Raw genomic sequence first — 15,590 nt, forward strand, 5'->3', positions numbered from 1 at the left:
TTTTGCTGATATTGTTCTTTACGATATATAACCTATAGGGCCCTACTAGAGAAATGTGAGGTTTTAAATAAAATAAGTTCGCTAATATGGGTGATTGTTAATGGGACAATTGAAAGCTACAACATTCAAATTAGTAGTAGTAGTTTTAAGGGTAATATATAAAATGTAAAAAAGTGGTACACATTGTTATAAACTTATTGTTCAATTTAGCATTATAGTGATAAATTGTAATATGGATTTTTGTCCATCTCGCTCTTTTTTTTATCGTACTCTCAGCACAGTTAATATTTGTGACCTCAGTCCTGTGAAGTCATGTTGCCTTAGCAATTACCAGGTGGAGGCTGATGGTAAAGGTTGAATGGGGTGAAATGGTGAGATAATTTACTTCAGACTTTGTTCAGTTGCTTTCAGGCTCAGTAAAATGCCTCCCCTCTCTCTGCTGTCCTGCTCATTAAAATGCCTCTTATTTCTCTTGCTCTGTGTGTGTGTGCTTGTGTGTTGTGAGCTCTCCTCAGAATATAGGCACACTACTCCACATTCCATGCGCCTCTGCATGCTACGTAGGTCTCTCACTCACACACACAACACCTATCCCATCAACCTACCCGTGAGGTGTCTTGATGGACACATTAAAACCAAACACCAGGGGTGCTAAGCTAACTTTATCTGAGCTCCCATTTAATGGGACAATTCAGTTATTTTTTAAACCAGCCTGTATTTACTAATAACCACATCATCAACATGCTGTTCCCAGTCTTAAATCAATGTACTAATACAGCTTCATTACTAAGGAATATGATTAGCAGCCCAATGCTAATGAGAAGGGGTGAGAGAAAGATGGTGTCTGTGTAAACACCATTTGGCAATCTAATAACCACTTTATGGCCTGTAGTCTGACAGCAGCCTTTCTCTATGGATCCATCCTCCTCATTGAGATGAATTTGGAGCCAATCTCTCATTCCTTACTCACACTCAGCTATGTTTGTCACGTCTGGAAAACGGTTTATGTGTGAGATTTGCCTGATGGTTTTGTGCCTTACATTTTGTTTGCACCATTATTTGTAAATTACTACATTGCAATATTTTCATTTTATGACACGTCTCAATATACACACTTTATGATCATTGTTAATAGCATTGCCTTTTACCTAGACATATGCATTGATCCCTATTCAAACATTAACTACTGTTTGTTTAAACCCACACCGCAGGCTCTGTCGATATTCTCAAATTTACTACAGAGCTATGAAGGATTGTGAAGTGACAAAAGGCTACACAATGGGTCAGCTATGTTTCTCCAACACTCTACATTAACTTCACACATTTCCTCTGGCTTAGACCTAGCCATAAACTGCTGCAGTGTGAGGAGGAGAGAGAGAGATTATTTTTGTATTTTTTATTATTTAACCTTTAACTATGCAAGTTAGTTAAGAAGAAATTCTTATTTACAATGACGGCCTACCCCGGCCAAACCAAGACGATGCTGGGCCAATTTTGCGCCGCCCTATGGGACTCCCAATCATGGCCGGATGTGACACAGCCTGGATTCGAACCAGGGACTGTAGTGACGCCTCTTGCACTGAGATGCAGTGCCTTAGACTGCTGTGCGACTCGGGAGCCCAAGGATGGAAGGAGGGAGAGATTGAGGGAGAGAAAGAGCAGACTCTACAAATGTGCTGCTACTACTCATCTCAGTTTCTATTGACTTTTAGAAGGCTCAGACGAATACAAGAAAGTTAGATAGGTGTATGTGTTTAGAGCATCAGCCCATTTTGTTGTTTGCTCTATGAAGACGTGTCCAGATGCTCAATCATGAATCTTGGAAGGCTGCCTCTCACTGACACACCAGCATGTAGCTGCAGGGTGGTCCTAGTTTGTACAGTGCACAGCATGCCCCTACAAACCCAACAGTTCCACCTCCAATAGCCCCCACACGTCCATATGGCTGCCTGCCGCCTTTGTTTAAATGCAATGCTGTAGTATTTAGTCTACCTTTGCTGCACCAAGATCCTGTGCTTATAGCTGGGTCCCACCGCATCTTGCCTCCAGTGTGGATGGAGTTTTAAATGTACTTAGTTTAATAATGTGCGTCATAAGGAGTCAAATGAGTGATACCTAAATGAATGCAGTTGTATTTCATTTGTGATCATAATTTTTAAAAATTGCGTTATGTCAACCATCCCATGACTTCGTTGTTTTCCCCATTAGTCGGGCTCCCGAGTGCAACAGCGGTCTAAGGCACTGTATCTCAGCGTCACTACAGACCCTGGTTCGATTCCTGGCTGTATCACAACCGGCCGTGATTGGGAGTCGCATAGGGCAGCGCACAATTGGCCCAGCGTCGTCCGGGTTAGGGTTTGGCCGGGGTAGGCCGTCATTGTAAATAAGAATTTGTTCTTAACTGACTTGCTTAGTTAAATATAAAGGTTAAATTTAAAAAATAAAAATAAAAGTTAACACAGACATTAATGCCCACATTTATGCATGAATACTCTCTCTCAGGCATGCACCAAAGAGAGTAAAACCCTCACCTTTCAGCTGCTCAGACTCAGACCCAGAATCATTGCATAAGCATATACGGTTCACATGCCTCTCTGGCAGCCGGACCCAAACTGTGCTTCCGCTAGCAGCGGAAAATATTTGTCATCTGACGTGATGTTCTGCATTCCCCGTGCAACAAGGACACACCAGGAACAGCAAACTTGGTCAGTAGGGGAGCGCTCAAATGGGGTTGGGGGATCATTTTTTGCCACGTTCCATATCATAGCAATCAACCTGGACTCTTCCTCTAGAAAAAAAATCCTTAAAAAAAAGTATTAATTGACCTGTAGTTTTGAATGTCCATTCCTTTTCTTCTCCAACAAGTTCACATATGAAGGTATCAAACTCAGGTCACAAAATATCGATATAATGTCAGGAAATGTTTTCCATGAGGAGAAGTGTGTTGATGTGGACTCAACCTTTTCTACTGTATGTTGAGTAGTCGTTGTTGAGCCACCACAGTACGTCAAAATCACAGTGCTTGGAAAAATAGAGCGCAACGTATCTGACATTCAATTGGAAAATAATCTCTGATTCTGTCTCAGTACCTCTGAGGTATTTTGTTTTCAACACAACCACCCTGCTTTTCACTGTCTTATCAAACGTGTCATATCAGACCTTATAAAAATGGTAAAACGTTCCTTGCTCTGATATCCGCATGCCATCATGATAGAGAAACGTTTAGTCTGTCTCTCCCTCTGTCTACCCAATAAGGCGCTAACTAGGCTAAGCTAGTGAGTAAACCCCTCCGATATCATCACCAGGAAGACATGTTGTCTCTTCTACTTTTTAGCCCACAGCACTCCTTGCCGTGTTGCTCCATTCATGGTCGGAAACGCTGTGGCATTGCACAGCAAACAAACATAATTGCCTAATCTAATCACATTGCTCTCTATGGGTCTCTGTTTACTTTTGCCTAAGCGTCTCCATGACGGCTCGACTGTGTGATTGTGAATGCTGCATTGTTCAGGCTAGGGCTCTCACCGATCCAATCTGCCTGGGCGCCGTGTGTTTGGGTCCCCCCATGCCCCTTCGCTTTCCCCAGACAGGCAGGCCAGAGCTGACGACCAGTGGCATGTTGAGTCTAGGTTAGGACTACACTCTATCAGCATGCCTCACTTGACACTTGCACACCAAGTATCCCAAAGGTTACTGTCCCAAAGTCTGTGTGATCTAGGCAAGGTCCGTTAGAAAACGGAAGATAGGCCCTTAGCCTGAATGGACTATACCACCAACTTGGAGTTACACAACCACAATTGTGTACAGCTTGTAGTAGATATCATTCATTGTGGTGAGGCACTTTTTGAAGATGGTTGCCTACAGATCCACTAAAACGCTCAGTTATTATTGTTCATTACTACTACGTTACTACTCACCCCGTGCACAGTCCGACAACAGGATTATCTCACAAATGAGCAGACAAATGCATAAAAGTCCCATTCTTTCTGGATGGAAGGCTTCAACACTTGAAATCTTAGAGAAAGAAAAAAGTAAATTCACAGTGAGGAGAGGTGCAAGAACACATTGTTATTATCCATATCACATCTTAAGCTACTGTATATTATGCTTTACAACCAAATTATATTTCTCACAGAAGTTTCTTTTGGAAGTGGCATAGTCAAGGCATTGAGGAAATATAACAGAATTACAGTCGAAACTAGTAACAATAAAATAAGTTGTTAATCTTTTAACAGACCGAAAAACACAAGACGTCTGTCCCCATCACTATAAAATTAGTTTCCGGAAAAGCAACATAGGCTTTTTATTCATGAACTTCAATTAAATGAGGAGCTCTTCATTTGTCCATATGTCCCTATGTTTCTGGTTAGAGGAGTTATTCTTTCTGCCAGTTTGCACAACAAACAAGTAATTTGAAATCCAAAATGAAAATCCTTTAGAGTTTTCCATTTAATCTTTGATCAAATACATAACATAACAAGCGTTTAATTGACTGTTAAATCATCAGCTATTGGGGAACTACACCTATCCTCCTCTCATTGTCTTAGAATGGGTTACATACTACATGATCAAAAGTATGTGGAGATCTTCTCGTCGAACATCTCATGGGCATTGATATGGAGTTGGTCCCCCCTTTGCTGCTATAACAGGCTCCACTCTTCTGGGGAGGCTTTCCACTAGATGTTAGAACATTGCTGAGGAGACTTGCTTCCATTCAGCCACAAGAGCATTAGTGAGGTCAGGCACTGATGTTGGGCGATGATGTTGGGCAATTAGGCCTGCCTTGCAGTCGGCGTTCCATTTCATCGCAAAGGTTTTCAATGGGGTTGAGGTCAGGGCTCTGTGCAGGCCAGTCAAGTTCTTCCACACCGATCTCGACAAACCATTTCTGTATGAACCTCGTTCTGTGCATGGAGGCATCGTCATGCAGAAAAAGGAAAGGGCCTCCCCAAACTGTTGGAAGCACAAAATCGTCTAGAATGTCATTGTGTGCTGTAGCGTTAATATTTCCCTTCACTGGAACTAAGGAGCCTGAATCATGAAAAACAGCCCAAAAACATTATTTATTCTCCACCAAATTTTACAGTTGGCACTACGCATTCGGGCAGGTAGCGTTCTCCAAACCCAGATTTGTCCGTCGAACTGCCAGATGGCAAAGCGTGATTCATCACTCCAGAGAACGTGTTTCCACTGTAGGCGAGCTTTACACCACTCCAGCCGACACATGGCATTGCGCATGGTGATCTTAGGCTTGTGTGCGACTGTTTGGCCATGGAAACTCATTTCATGAAGCTCCCAACGAACAGTTCTTGTGCTGACGTTGCTTCCAGAAGCAGTTTGGAACTCGGTAGTGAGTGTTGCAACCGAGGACAGCCGATTTGTACGCGCTACGCACTTCAGCCCTCGTTGGTTCCATTCTGTCGACTTGTGGCCTACCACTTCACGGCTGAGCTGTTGTTGCCCCTAGACGTTTCCACTTCACAATAACAGCACAACACAGTTGACCGGGGCAGCTCTAGCAGTGCCGAAATTTGACTTGTTGGAAAGGTGGCATCCTATGACAGTGCCACGTTGAAAGTCAATGAACTCTTCAGTAAGGCCATTCTACTGCCAATGTTTGTCTATGAAGATAGCATGGATGTGTGCTCGTGTTTTATACGTGTCAGTAACACATGTGGCTGAAATAGCCAAATCCACTAATTTGACGGGATGTCCACATACTTTTGTATATATAGTGTAGATGCTGTTGTATAGGCTACAGCTAATCTACCTGCTTATTAAACATGTTAGAAAGCAAAGACTCAAGTCCCATCCACTCTCATGCACACATAGATCCATGAATGCTGAATCAGTGGAATTAAAACATTCTACACTCAGATGTGGACTACAAATAATAGCTTTGTAAGGTAATATAGCAGAACTATAATTAACACAATATTGATTTATGCAATACAGTTGTGTACTATTCTATTAGTAATACATAAGTAATAATCTGTAGTATAAATTGAAAGTTAAAAAGTATTCCAATTGGCTACGTATGTATTTTTTATTACAGGTCTACAACAAACCTGCATCCTTCTAAAATCAGCTGCTTATAAATAATCGCATTGTGATCTGGGCCAATAACACTTTGATATTAATACAAGTTAGGGACTTACCTGAAACGTCCAGCAGCAATGATTTGTCTTGAATCGGTTTCCCACTAATGACAAGTTTATCATGATTACATTGTCATTACATTCGCATCAATAAAGGTGATTTAATCCACATAATTAACATATCAATATCCACTAAAAGTTGAACACTAAAAGTTGAACTGCACGCACTTTCGCTCAAAGTATTCTTGGCTCAGTTACTGGATACAATGTTACCCTCTAAGAAAAATAACACTATAAAACCTTAATGTCAAACATGCAGCTAAAATATGGCTAGTTTTATTTAAATTGACGGTCATCACATCACGCTCGTGCGAGTCCCAACACACCGGACCGAGCGTGCGTCAAAACTAAATAAAAGCCCTGTGCTCGCGTTACAGTTAACTCCTACCATTATCCATTTTGGAAGAGAAGCAGTTGTCTCTTTTTTAATCCCAAATACCATTTACATCTAAATAATTTACTGCAATAATTGAGCTAACATACCTTGCCATCCAGGAATCGACCGCATTAGTGGGAACTGCGGTCCGTCCGACCTCGGAATTTTTGCCCAATCACAGAGTAGCCCAAGTAGCTATTCAACACAGTTCAAGAATTAACTCTTTCGCTTAGGGCAGTTCTGCTATTAACATCATGGACTACGTCATAATAATTAAACAAAAATATAATATTCATAATAATAAAACACAAATTAAATGTACTAAATGCATTATGTAATTCCAAAGTAATAACACTGAGTTGGTAAATTGAACTTCTATTTTCATTATGTAATATGACACACTGATTATTTATTAAAATGGTATGGTTTGGGTGTTATAAATACACACTGCGCCAACATTAGGAAATAGGTCAACAACATAAAAGAAAATTGTCATTTGAAGAAAATTAGATATATGAGAAAGGGACAGTTGTTCATACTCAGATTAAGCCTAGTCCTGGACTAAAACACACTCCATGTAAAATCTCCATAGATAATTTAGTCCTGGACTAGGTTTATTCTGGGTCCAAGAAATAAACCCTGTGTTTGGTAATATGTTAATCAAGTAACACACCCCTTGCAATGAGGATGGAGAAGAAACTGTATTATCATTGATCATTATTGGACAACAGACCATGCATGCGCAAGAAGATACTGCCCCTTAGTGGACATTTGAGGGGATGCGTGTCACAACGGAGTCAGCCAAGTTACATGTAGTTCAGAATATAAAATAATTCAAAGTTTACAAATGAAATTCAATGTAAAAGTCAGTGAAAACATGTAATTAAAAAAAAAGCTATTTAGCAAGTCGGCATGAGGGCTCGACAATGCAATGTCCTACGTTTGGACTTGTCTCTTCTCACAGTCTGTCACTCTGGCTGTGAGAATAAACTATCTGGGTCAGGTGAGCAAAACATGTAACAAACCTTTACAATCATAAATGTGTTTTATTGAAGCTTACAGATTAGGCGCACCTTAACTTGTCATTCAACCATATATACAAAACATACAACAATATTTACAATGGTGATGACCAAATTCAAGCAACACCCATCATTCAGACATCCACCTACTCAGCAGCAATAAAAATCGACATTTCTACTTTCGAGTTGAGTTCTCATTGCAATTGAGTGCCAGTCACGTGTGATTGCTACCAATACAACATCACATGTGGCTTCTTAAGAGCAAAAAATAAATGATTCTGAGCTTAGTTCTTTTCTTGGTTGTGGTTACTGGGGATGCAGCTTTAGAATGATCTGTTCACTATGAAATGAATGGAGAGCAGTAGGAAAATCAGTGGAAGAAAATTGCAAAAATCTAAGTGAATGTGTGCTGGCATAAGAGTACGTCCCTATGCTCCTGCTTCTTTCATTGCAGAAGAAAGACAAAAGCATCGGTCAGATTTACATACACATGATGTGTATATAAATGTAAAAATTATTCTTAAGTCCAGTAGGGGGAAGTGAGATGAGAAGGTATGATTAAAAGTCTTGCAGGTTTGGCGAGGTTGAAACCAATGGGTGAGTCTTATGGGTGTTTGATGTCAGATGTATATGGGGTGGCATTGCTTCTGGGTCAGTTTCTTTCTACAGGTTGGGCAAGTGTGGGATCTCAACAGTGAGTCGCGGAGGCAGTGACTGCAGAACAGGTGACCACATTTTGTGGAGACTACTAGTCTCCCACTTTCAATGATCTAGAGGAAGAAGAGAAAGAGCTCCATCTTAGTTGAAGGGACAACTTCACATTCTGGTAGCTACACAGCAATTACAGTTTGACATAGTCACCTTCACACACGTTGAATTATGCTTCGCTTACCTCAGCATAGGCGTCCATACACACTGGGCAGCTGACTGTCCCTGGAGTAGACCTATGGAGGACAAGAGACCATCAGGGTCTACCATAACTCAATGTCTTGATTTCAGTGGTCACATGGCAAATATTATGAGTGGATAAATCGATGGATGAGGATGACGTTGCTTTAATGTGCTTCAATTTTCAAATAAAATTGATTTAAAAAAAGTTTGATATGTCATCTGAAGAGATTATCATAGCCAGAGGGGTTGAGGGGCTTAGTACCTGGCTCTACTGCTGGCCTGTAGAGAGGACAGGAGGTCGGCACTGAGGCCTCCATTAGTATCCTCCTCCTCATCACTGCTCAGTACGTAACTCTCACTGTCAGCTTCACGTCTGCCATGAGGCCCTGAGATAGACACAAGCAGATAGACAAACTCACAGAAAAAGACATGCTTGACATAGTAATAAATGCTTACTTTATTAGAGGACCAAAACATATTTTAATCTAAATATAATTGTTGCGATTGAGGAAAAGCAATGAATTACCTTCATCGACAACCTGGTTTCCCCATTCGCAATCACGCAGTGGTGGAAAAGAAACAAATGTCAACATGTCAGTCTTTACAACAGTGACAAAAGCATATTCTTATAAATACATTAAAAACAGTTATATGTATACATCATTATTTGCATAAAGAAAGCTCACAAACTCACCACCACAGAATCATTGTTGGTCAAGTCAACCACAGTCAACTCAGAACCTTCACATGTCAAGTCCACCACCTCCTCACCTGCACAGCCAATAGACGGGTTAGAATTTCCATAATCAACCAAAATGACAAAGAAAAGCATAAAGCCATTGCTACCCACTAGTAGTCCTGCTGCTCTCCAGCACATCAATGGTCTCTGGGACTGCTGCTGATGCTGCAGCAGGAGGTCGCACACTGGTTGTGGTGACTCTGCTACTCTTGGCCGTGCGTCTGGAACTTGAGGGGACTCCAGTCCTTCTTTTCCTCTGTGTCTGTGACAACAAAGCACTACTTCTTAGAAACCAGACACCTTTGCTAAATGTCTGTGAAAATTTAACTGAAGGTGTTGGAGGGTTATCACGTGGCCCTGGGTGCACATGTGAGGACTTACTGTACTGCTCATGTTGCGATAGGGAAGATGTGAGTGAAATCAAAAATGGTCAAATGTTACGTAGTAGTACACACTGAAAAATCTACATCCGTTCCAACTGATTCCAAAGTTCTTGGACCAATTTAACAATAATCTGGTGAGAGAAAAATAAACCAATTAAGTTACATAAAAAGCCTTCACACATCTGATAAACAACAAACCATTGGCCATAACTAACCTTTATGAACACAACACAGCAGCTGAAGAACACAAACAATAGTCTATCGTTAACAGTATTCTGAGATCCACTCCCTAACCACAAAGTCAAAGCACAGTGTTGTTGACAACTTGTAACATATTAGCTTGTAAAATTAATCAAATCTGCAACCCCTCTCTGTGTTCATCTGCTTAACGTAACGGGAAAAAAATGTATTTAGCTAGTAAGCTGGCAACTAACCTTTAGTTGCTGTAATCACAAAACTGCTCGTCAGCTACAATAACGTCAGTTAGCTAATATTAGCTGGGTCTGAGCTGGGAAGCTCATCAAGCGTTGGTTTATCACGACAAAATGGAAATTAACACGGTGTATTAAGCATGACATGTACCTAACCAACTAGCTAATGTATCTGGCAATAAAATTAATAAACACAATGGCGAATCAAAACATGAGCTAGCTAGAATTAGCATTTGAGCTAGTTAGCTAACAAAGCAAAGACAACTAGCTAGCTAGCAACCAACAAAGGTAGCTAATTTAGCTAGCAATGCTAACACGCTCTACGCAAGCTCTAGCTCCTGGTTTACAAACGGGATCAGCTTTACTTTTACATAACATCAACAACACAATTCAACATTTGTATAAGGGACTGGTGATAGATGAATAAACTGATAAATAATCTAGTTTTAAAACTAAGGGTGGTTAACAGCAGCCTACCTCTTCAATCACTTCTTCTATGGTGCTTCTTGATGAGATTTAAAGGCCGTTGGCATCCAATAAATGTTGCATTACTGCCACCTACTAGACTGGAGTATAACTCTACAAAAAAAGAAAATACAACAAATACCCTACCATCTAACATTACACTCACAATTTTTTTTTTTTTTTTTTACCATACTCCACTATTAAAATGTATTTAGTACTACTTCAGGCCAACAGCCTGGAAGGATGGGACACCACCACTTAACACACCCTGTAACTCTTCAAATCAAATCAAATCAAATCAAATTTTATTTGTCACATRCACATGGTTAGCAGATGTTAATGCGAGTGTAGCGAAATGCTTGTGCTTCTAGTTCCGACAATGCAGTAATAACCAACAAGTAATCTAACCTAAYAATTCCACAACTACTACCTTATACACACAAGTGTAAAGGGATAAAGAATATGTACATAAAGATATATGAATGAGTGATGGTACAGAACGGCATAGGCAAGATGCAGTAGATGGTATAGTGTACAGTCTACACATATGAGATGAGTAATGTAGGGTATGTAAACATAAAGTGGCATAGTTTAAAGTGGCTAGTGATACATGTATTACATAAAGATGGCAAGATGCAGTAGATGATATAGAGTACAGTATATACATATACATATGAGATGAGTAATGTAGGGTATGTAAACATTATATTAAGTGGCATTGTTTAAAGTGGCTAGAGGTACATTTTTACATAATTTCCATTGTAGGGGTGGGACATCTTCTGATGTCAAGTCTCGCACACCCAAATACTTCTCTACAGCTGCCACCACAACCTCTATTTTCTGCAAGTTTTTAACCATTACTATAAATGCCAAAAATGAAATCTTACTGAAACATATATACCTTGTTGGTGGATCCCTATGTACTGTTACAGATCGTCTACTCTCACCACTTCTCTCAGGATCCCTCCCCCTTGACCCATCTTCCTCTACTTTCTTCACTGACTCAGCATATGACAACTTCTGCACTACTCTAACCCTGGAAAGCTCAACCTGCCTCTCTCATACATGACATTTCTGATCCCCAGCACCCCTACAATTAACACAAACCACTACTTTCCCCAATGCTACACATTCCTTTGTCTCATGCTCTTCTGCACACCTAGGAGCCTCCCTCCTACACACTGCTGCCACATGCCCATAAGCTTGACACCTGTAACAATGTAATGTAGTTGGCATGAAAGCTTGTACAGGATAACTTATATATCCTAACATCACTTTGTCGGGCAAAGACAACATCAAAACTCAAAAGAACAGACAACGACCATGTTTCTCCACTCACGCCACCCTGTTTGCGTCGCAGCAAACGACGAGCATCACAAACACCGGGAATCTTCCCCTTCAGTTGGTCAGCTTTCACATTTACTACTACTCCAGTATTCACTCCTTTCAATGGCACCCTTTTCTTGAGAGCAAAACAATTCACATTGCTTTCCCCCATTCGTTTAACATGGAGTGCTTGCTCCCTCTGACCAGCAGAAACATATAATTATCACAATACCACATCTGGATACCCTCACCGATTCAACAGCACCCAACTCTGTTTTCACCCACCCTGAAACTTCAAATGGATCAGCCAAAAGGCAAGGGTCCACTTTTTCCAAAAACTTCACTCCTACTGTCAGAGACTCATCTTTATCCTGACCCTCGGTAAAAGCCTCGGGCTCCGAGAACTTCAACACGCCTATCACCTCCAATACTTCGCCCTCAATCACTTCCATTTCTCCTTCTGTCTTCAACTCTTTCTGCTTACACTTTCTACCATTCTTCTTTAACAAACCATCTCCTTTTCCCCACCATTTATAACTGACTCAAGCTCACCCTCTTCCTCCCTCTCTCTCTCAGACCTCCTCCGCCTCTCCTTTTCCCTCCATTCTTCCTCTGTATAACTCTCCTTATGATAATACTGCACTTCTCCTGACATACATCTTTTTCTTGCCTTCTCAAGTGACGCCATTTAACCTGCTGTCACAATCCCCGTACAATCAGCACAAACCCCTCGGGATGTAGCGCTCAACAGTGCATCCCACTTGTAAAGCAGCTACTTCGTCTGTTGTTTACAAAAATGGAACAAAATTACCCAAAATAAATGAATAAAACTAAATCAAACAACTTTCTGTTAAAACAGATCTGATCCCTACACAGGCTCAAGGGGAACCTGGGAGGGAGGGTCTCCGGGCACTAGTACAACTTTGCAAGTCTTCAGATGTAAAATCCTTAAGTCCCAAAAACTTTTCTGCCGCAGCCACAAAAATGTCCAGTTTCTTAGACTTCGAGACTTGTGCCGTACAGTTTATAATGGTGGTAATGAACGCCACAAAATCCACCTTTTTAACACGCAGGGTGTCTTTTGATATCTTCACTAGAATCACTTGCTTTCTCAATTATTTTACTCTCCTCCGCATAGGAGATTTGATTGACCAACAGACTTTCTTACTTTTCTCCATTCACCCAGTGGGTCAGATGCCAGGCACCAGCCACATCAGGAATTTTCACCAGGTATTCAACCTGAACATCCATTGTCACTCCTGAGATGACTCCTTTGACGGGTGCTCTACTACGAAGTCAAAACACAAAACTTCTGTTGTCCGGATTCGTTTGAGGCTCACTGCAATCTTCCTCTGTTCTTCAGATGTACAATTAAATCAAAATAAGACCACTCCTGGTCACTCTGACAGACTCCACTTTCCCAAGCGCATACTTCAGAATTTTTGACACCTCAAACGGGTTTCCCACATATGCATCCTTACTCAACAAACACATCCCAACAAGAAGCGATTCATTATCATTCATACACGTATCCTCCACTCCAATTGTTTTTTAAATGCCTTTTTGTTCCAGTTTCCGCTACTACTGTTGTCTATTCAGAACATTAGTTTTCACCAACTTTGCTCGACACGCTTCTTGATTCGAACTCAGCATCCACTTCCGCCATCAGTTTCCGTTCTGAACATTTGTCGTCACCAACTTTGCTTGATGCGCTGCTTGACTCGAACTCAGCATCCACTTCTGCCATCCATTCAACATTTTGTTTGAGGGACTGGTCATAGACGTATCAACTGATAAATAATATAGTTTTAAAACTAAGGGTAGTTAGCAGCATACCTTCTCAATCACTTTTTGAAGCACAGCTTCTTCTGTCCTTTGGGATTGGGTTGGCAGATCACAGCCAACTTTTAAGGTGCATACACCGCCACCAACTGTACTGGAGTGTGAGGCCAGTCACGGCCTACCTAAATTAAATTCTCTTCACTAGTCCTGTTCCTCCAAGAAAGTGAAATAGAGCCCTAGACACCACTTCCCACTACACCACCCAAACCCCAACCCTTTCACACAATCTCTCCCTATCTACGTCATACAGTTCACAAAATATCAACACATGCTCCACCATTTTCCTCCACTATACACTCATCACACAGACCTGTTTCATGTCTCCCTATCATCCACATGTGCCATTCAAACCTGTGTGCCCAAACCGTAGTCTACTCCACACAACTTCCTCTCTCATACATCCCATACTCCCCACCTCTTCCTTTACTGACCAGTACATGCAAAAAAATTGTCTCCCCTTATTACTAGCATCCCATTCCATTTGCCAAAGACCAAGCCCTTTTGCCCGGATCAAGGACTTGACTTCCCTACGGCCCAGCGGGACCTCAGTAAAATACCCCCTCTCTCCTCACAGCACTCTTAGCCACCACATTGGCCTTCTCATTACCCACAACCCGATGGGCGGGAACCCAGTAAAAGCTTACTACCACTCCCATCCTCTCCAATTCCATCATCTCCACAAACAAGTCTCCCCTATCTGACCTGCCCATCTTCACACTACCCAACACTGCAGGCAAATCAGAGCAGCTCACCACTCTGAGTGGTTTCACCTCCTCCAACCATCTCAAACCTATCATGGCCATCAACTCAGCCGCACTAACTGATGCAGAATTAGTTAACCGCTTACATATTCTAACATTGAAATATGGGATATACACCCCTGCCCCCACCCTACTACTGACTGGGTCCTTTGAACCATCTGTATATATCCTTAAAAACAAATTAAACCAATTATCTATATATCTCTCCAAACACCATTCTCACGTCTTCACCCCATTCTCTCCTGCCCTCAATCATGTCCACATCTACAAAACAGCCACAGAGGAAAGTTCCCCAATGCAATTGCCGGCCCCATCTCTCTCTCCCCCAGTCCATATTCTACCACCTTCTGCCCAATTGTCCACCCGTACGCCTTCTGCTTTCCCACCCCTCACTCCCTGCATTCCCCAGTTGCCGTGACCACAGGATGTCCTTCTGAACACCCTTTCAACCTCGCCCAGTATGCTAATGCAGGTGTGTCCCGCCTTATCCTCAGTGACAGTTCCCCACTATCCACCTGCAATGCCTCAACAGGTGTCGTTCTGAACACAGGAGGTTGGTGGCACATTAATTGTGGAGGACTACACAGGAGCTGATTCAAATAACCAAATGTTGATAATGAGTTTATAAATTTAATCAGCTGTGTGGTGCTAGGGCAAAAACCAAAACGTGCACTCCTTCGGGTCCCTAGGACAGAGTTTGGGAAACGCTGGTCTAAGCACAACCCTTCAGAACCAAAACCCCTTCCTCATCTCAAAGTATTGTCTGTAAAATAGCCTTTTGCAGGGGCTTTTTGTAGACATGGATTTGTATTGTGTTTTGAGAATCTGCAGAGAGAATAATGAGGTGGTTGTGTCATTACTGTTGTAGTCTTGATGTTATATCTTTCAGCGTCCCTTGCTGGTTTCTGTCCCACAATCTTGTTGTGCTCCATAACCGCAAGGTGTGTCGGCTCCCTCATAGTTGTGTACCCAAAATGCTACCGCTTTGGGGTGTTTTTCAGCAGGGCACTGTGGAATGACTCTAGATAAGAGTTTTACTAAGATAAATAAGAGGGGTAGACTAAATTGATTTCATGGTCTGGAAGAGACTCTGTGGTCCTCAGGCTACATGTAACCACCTGTAACCCCATAACACAAACACTACCCAATTCATGTTTATACCATGCTTACTGTAAATTGAGCTATCTTAGCCGTCA

At 41.6% G+C, this 15,590-nt stretch overlaps 2 protein-coding genes across 5 annotated transcripts in view; both read right to left on the minus strand.

The window, feature by feature from the left end:
- Positions 1 to 6,726, minus strand: part of fgfrl1a (fibroblast growth factor receptor like 1a) — a 91,002-nt gene extending 84,276 nt beyond the window's left edge. Inside the window, exons 1-3 of one of the 2 annotated variants that reach the window (XM_023989444.2) lie at positions 6,642 to 6,726; positions 6,159 to 6,202; positions 3,918 to 4,014 (exon numbers count right to left, since the gene is read on the minus strand). In XM_023989444.2, the coding sequence (XP_023845212.1) occupies positions 3,918 to 4,014; positions 6,159 to 6,202; positions 6,642 to 6,666 (166 nt within the window). In that variant the 5' untranslated portion in view covers positions 6,667 to 6,726. The remainder of the gene's footprint in view (positions 1 to 3,917; positions 4,015 to 6,158; positions 6,203 to 6,641) is intronic. The other variant, XM_023989445.2, reaches the window with a different exon arrangement.
- An 834-nt stretch (positions 6,727 to 7,560) lies between these two features.
- On the minus strand, positions 7,561 to 10,582 carry LOC111965333 (E3 ubiquitin-protein ligase RNF4). Of its 3 annotated transcripts, none has more exons than XM_023989447.2 (8): positions 10,478 to 10,582; positions 9,568 to 9,700; positions 9,298 to 9,448; positions 9,142 to 9,218; positions 8,974 to 8,986; positions 8,710 to 8,833; positions 8,449 to 8,500; positions 7,561 to 8,326 (listed from the first exon to the last, which is right to left on the minus strand). In XM_023989447.2, the coding sequence occupies exons 2-8, from the start codon at positions 9,577 to 9,579 to the stop codon at positions 8,177 to 8,179; spliced, it is 579 nt and encodes a 192-aa protein (XP_023845215.1). In that variant the 5' UTR covers positions 9,580 to 9,700; positions 10,478 to 10,582; the 3' UTR covers positions 7,561 to 8,176. The 3 variants fall into 3 exon arrangements, with proteins under 3 accessions (XP_023845215.1, XP_023845217.1, XP_023845216.1); XM_023989449.2 differs by having other exon boundaries at positions 10,004 to 10,491; XM_023989448.2 differs by lacking the exon at positions 10,478 to 10,582 and adding an exon at positions 9,785 to 9,976.
- Between the last annotated feature and the right edge of the window lie 5,008 nt (positions 10,583 to 15,590).

Source organism: Salvelinus sp. IW2-2015, linkage group LG6.1, assembly GCF_002910315.2.
Source record: "Salvelinus sp. IW2-2015 linkage group LG6.1, ASM291031v2, whole genome shotgun sequence".
Classification (NCBI taxonomy): Eukaryota; Metazoa; Chordata; class Actinopteri; order Salmoniformes; family Salmonidae; genus Salvelinus; species Salvelinus sp. IW2-2015.

Excerpts from the sequence above, each read along its gene's own strand:
- LOC111965333 (XM_023989447.2), bottom strand. Across the intron at positions 9,219-9,297 it reads GGAGAGCAGCAGGACTACTA|GTGAGGAGGTGGTGGACTTG; the intron begins GTGGGTAGCAAT and ends TTGGCTGTGCAG. Across the intron at positions 8,501-8,709 it reads CAGGCCAGCAGTAGAGCCAG|GTCTACTCCAGGGACAGTCA; the intron begins GTACTAAGCCCC and ends TGTCCTCCATAG.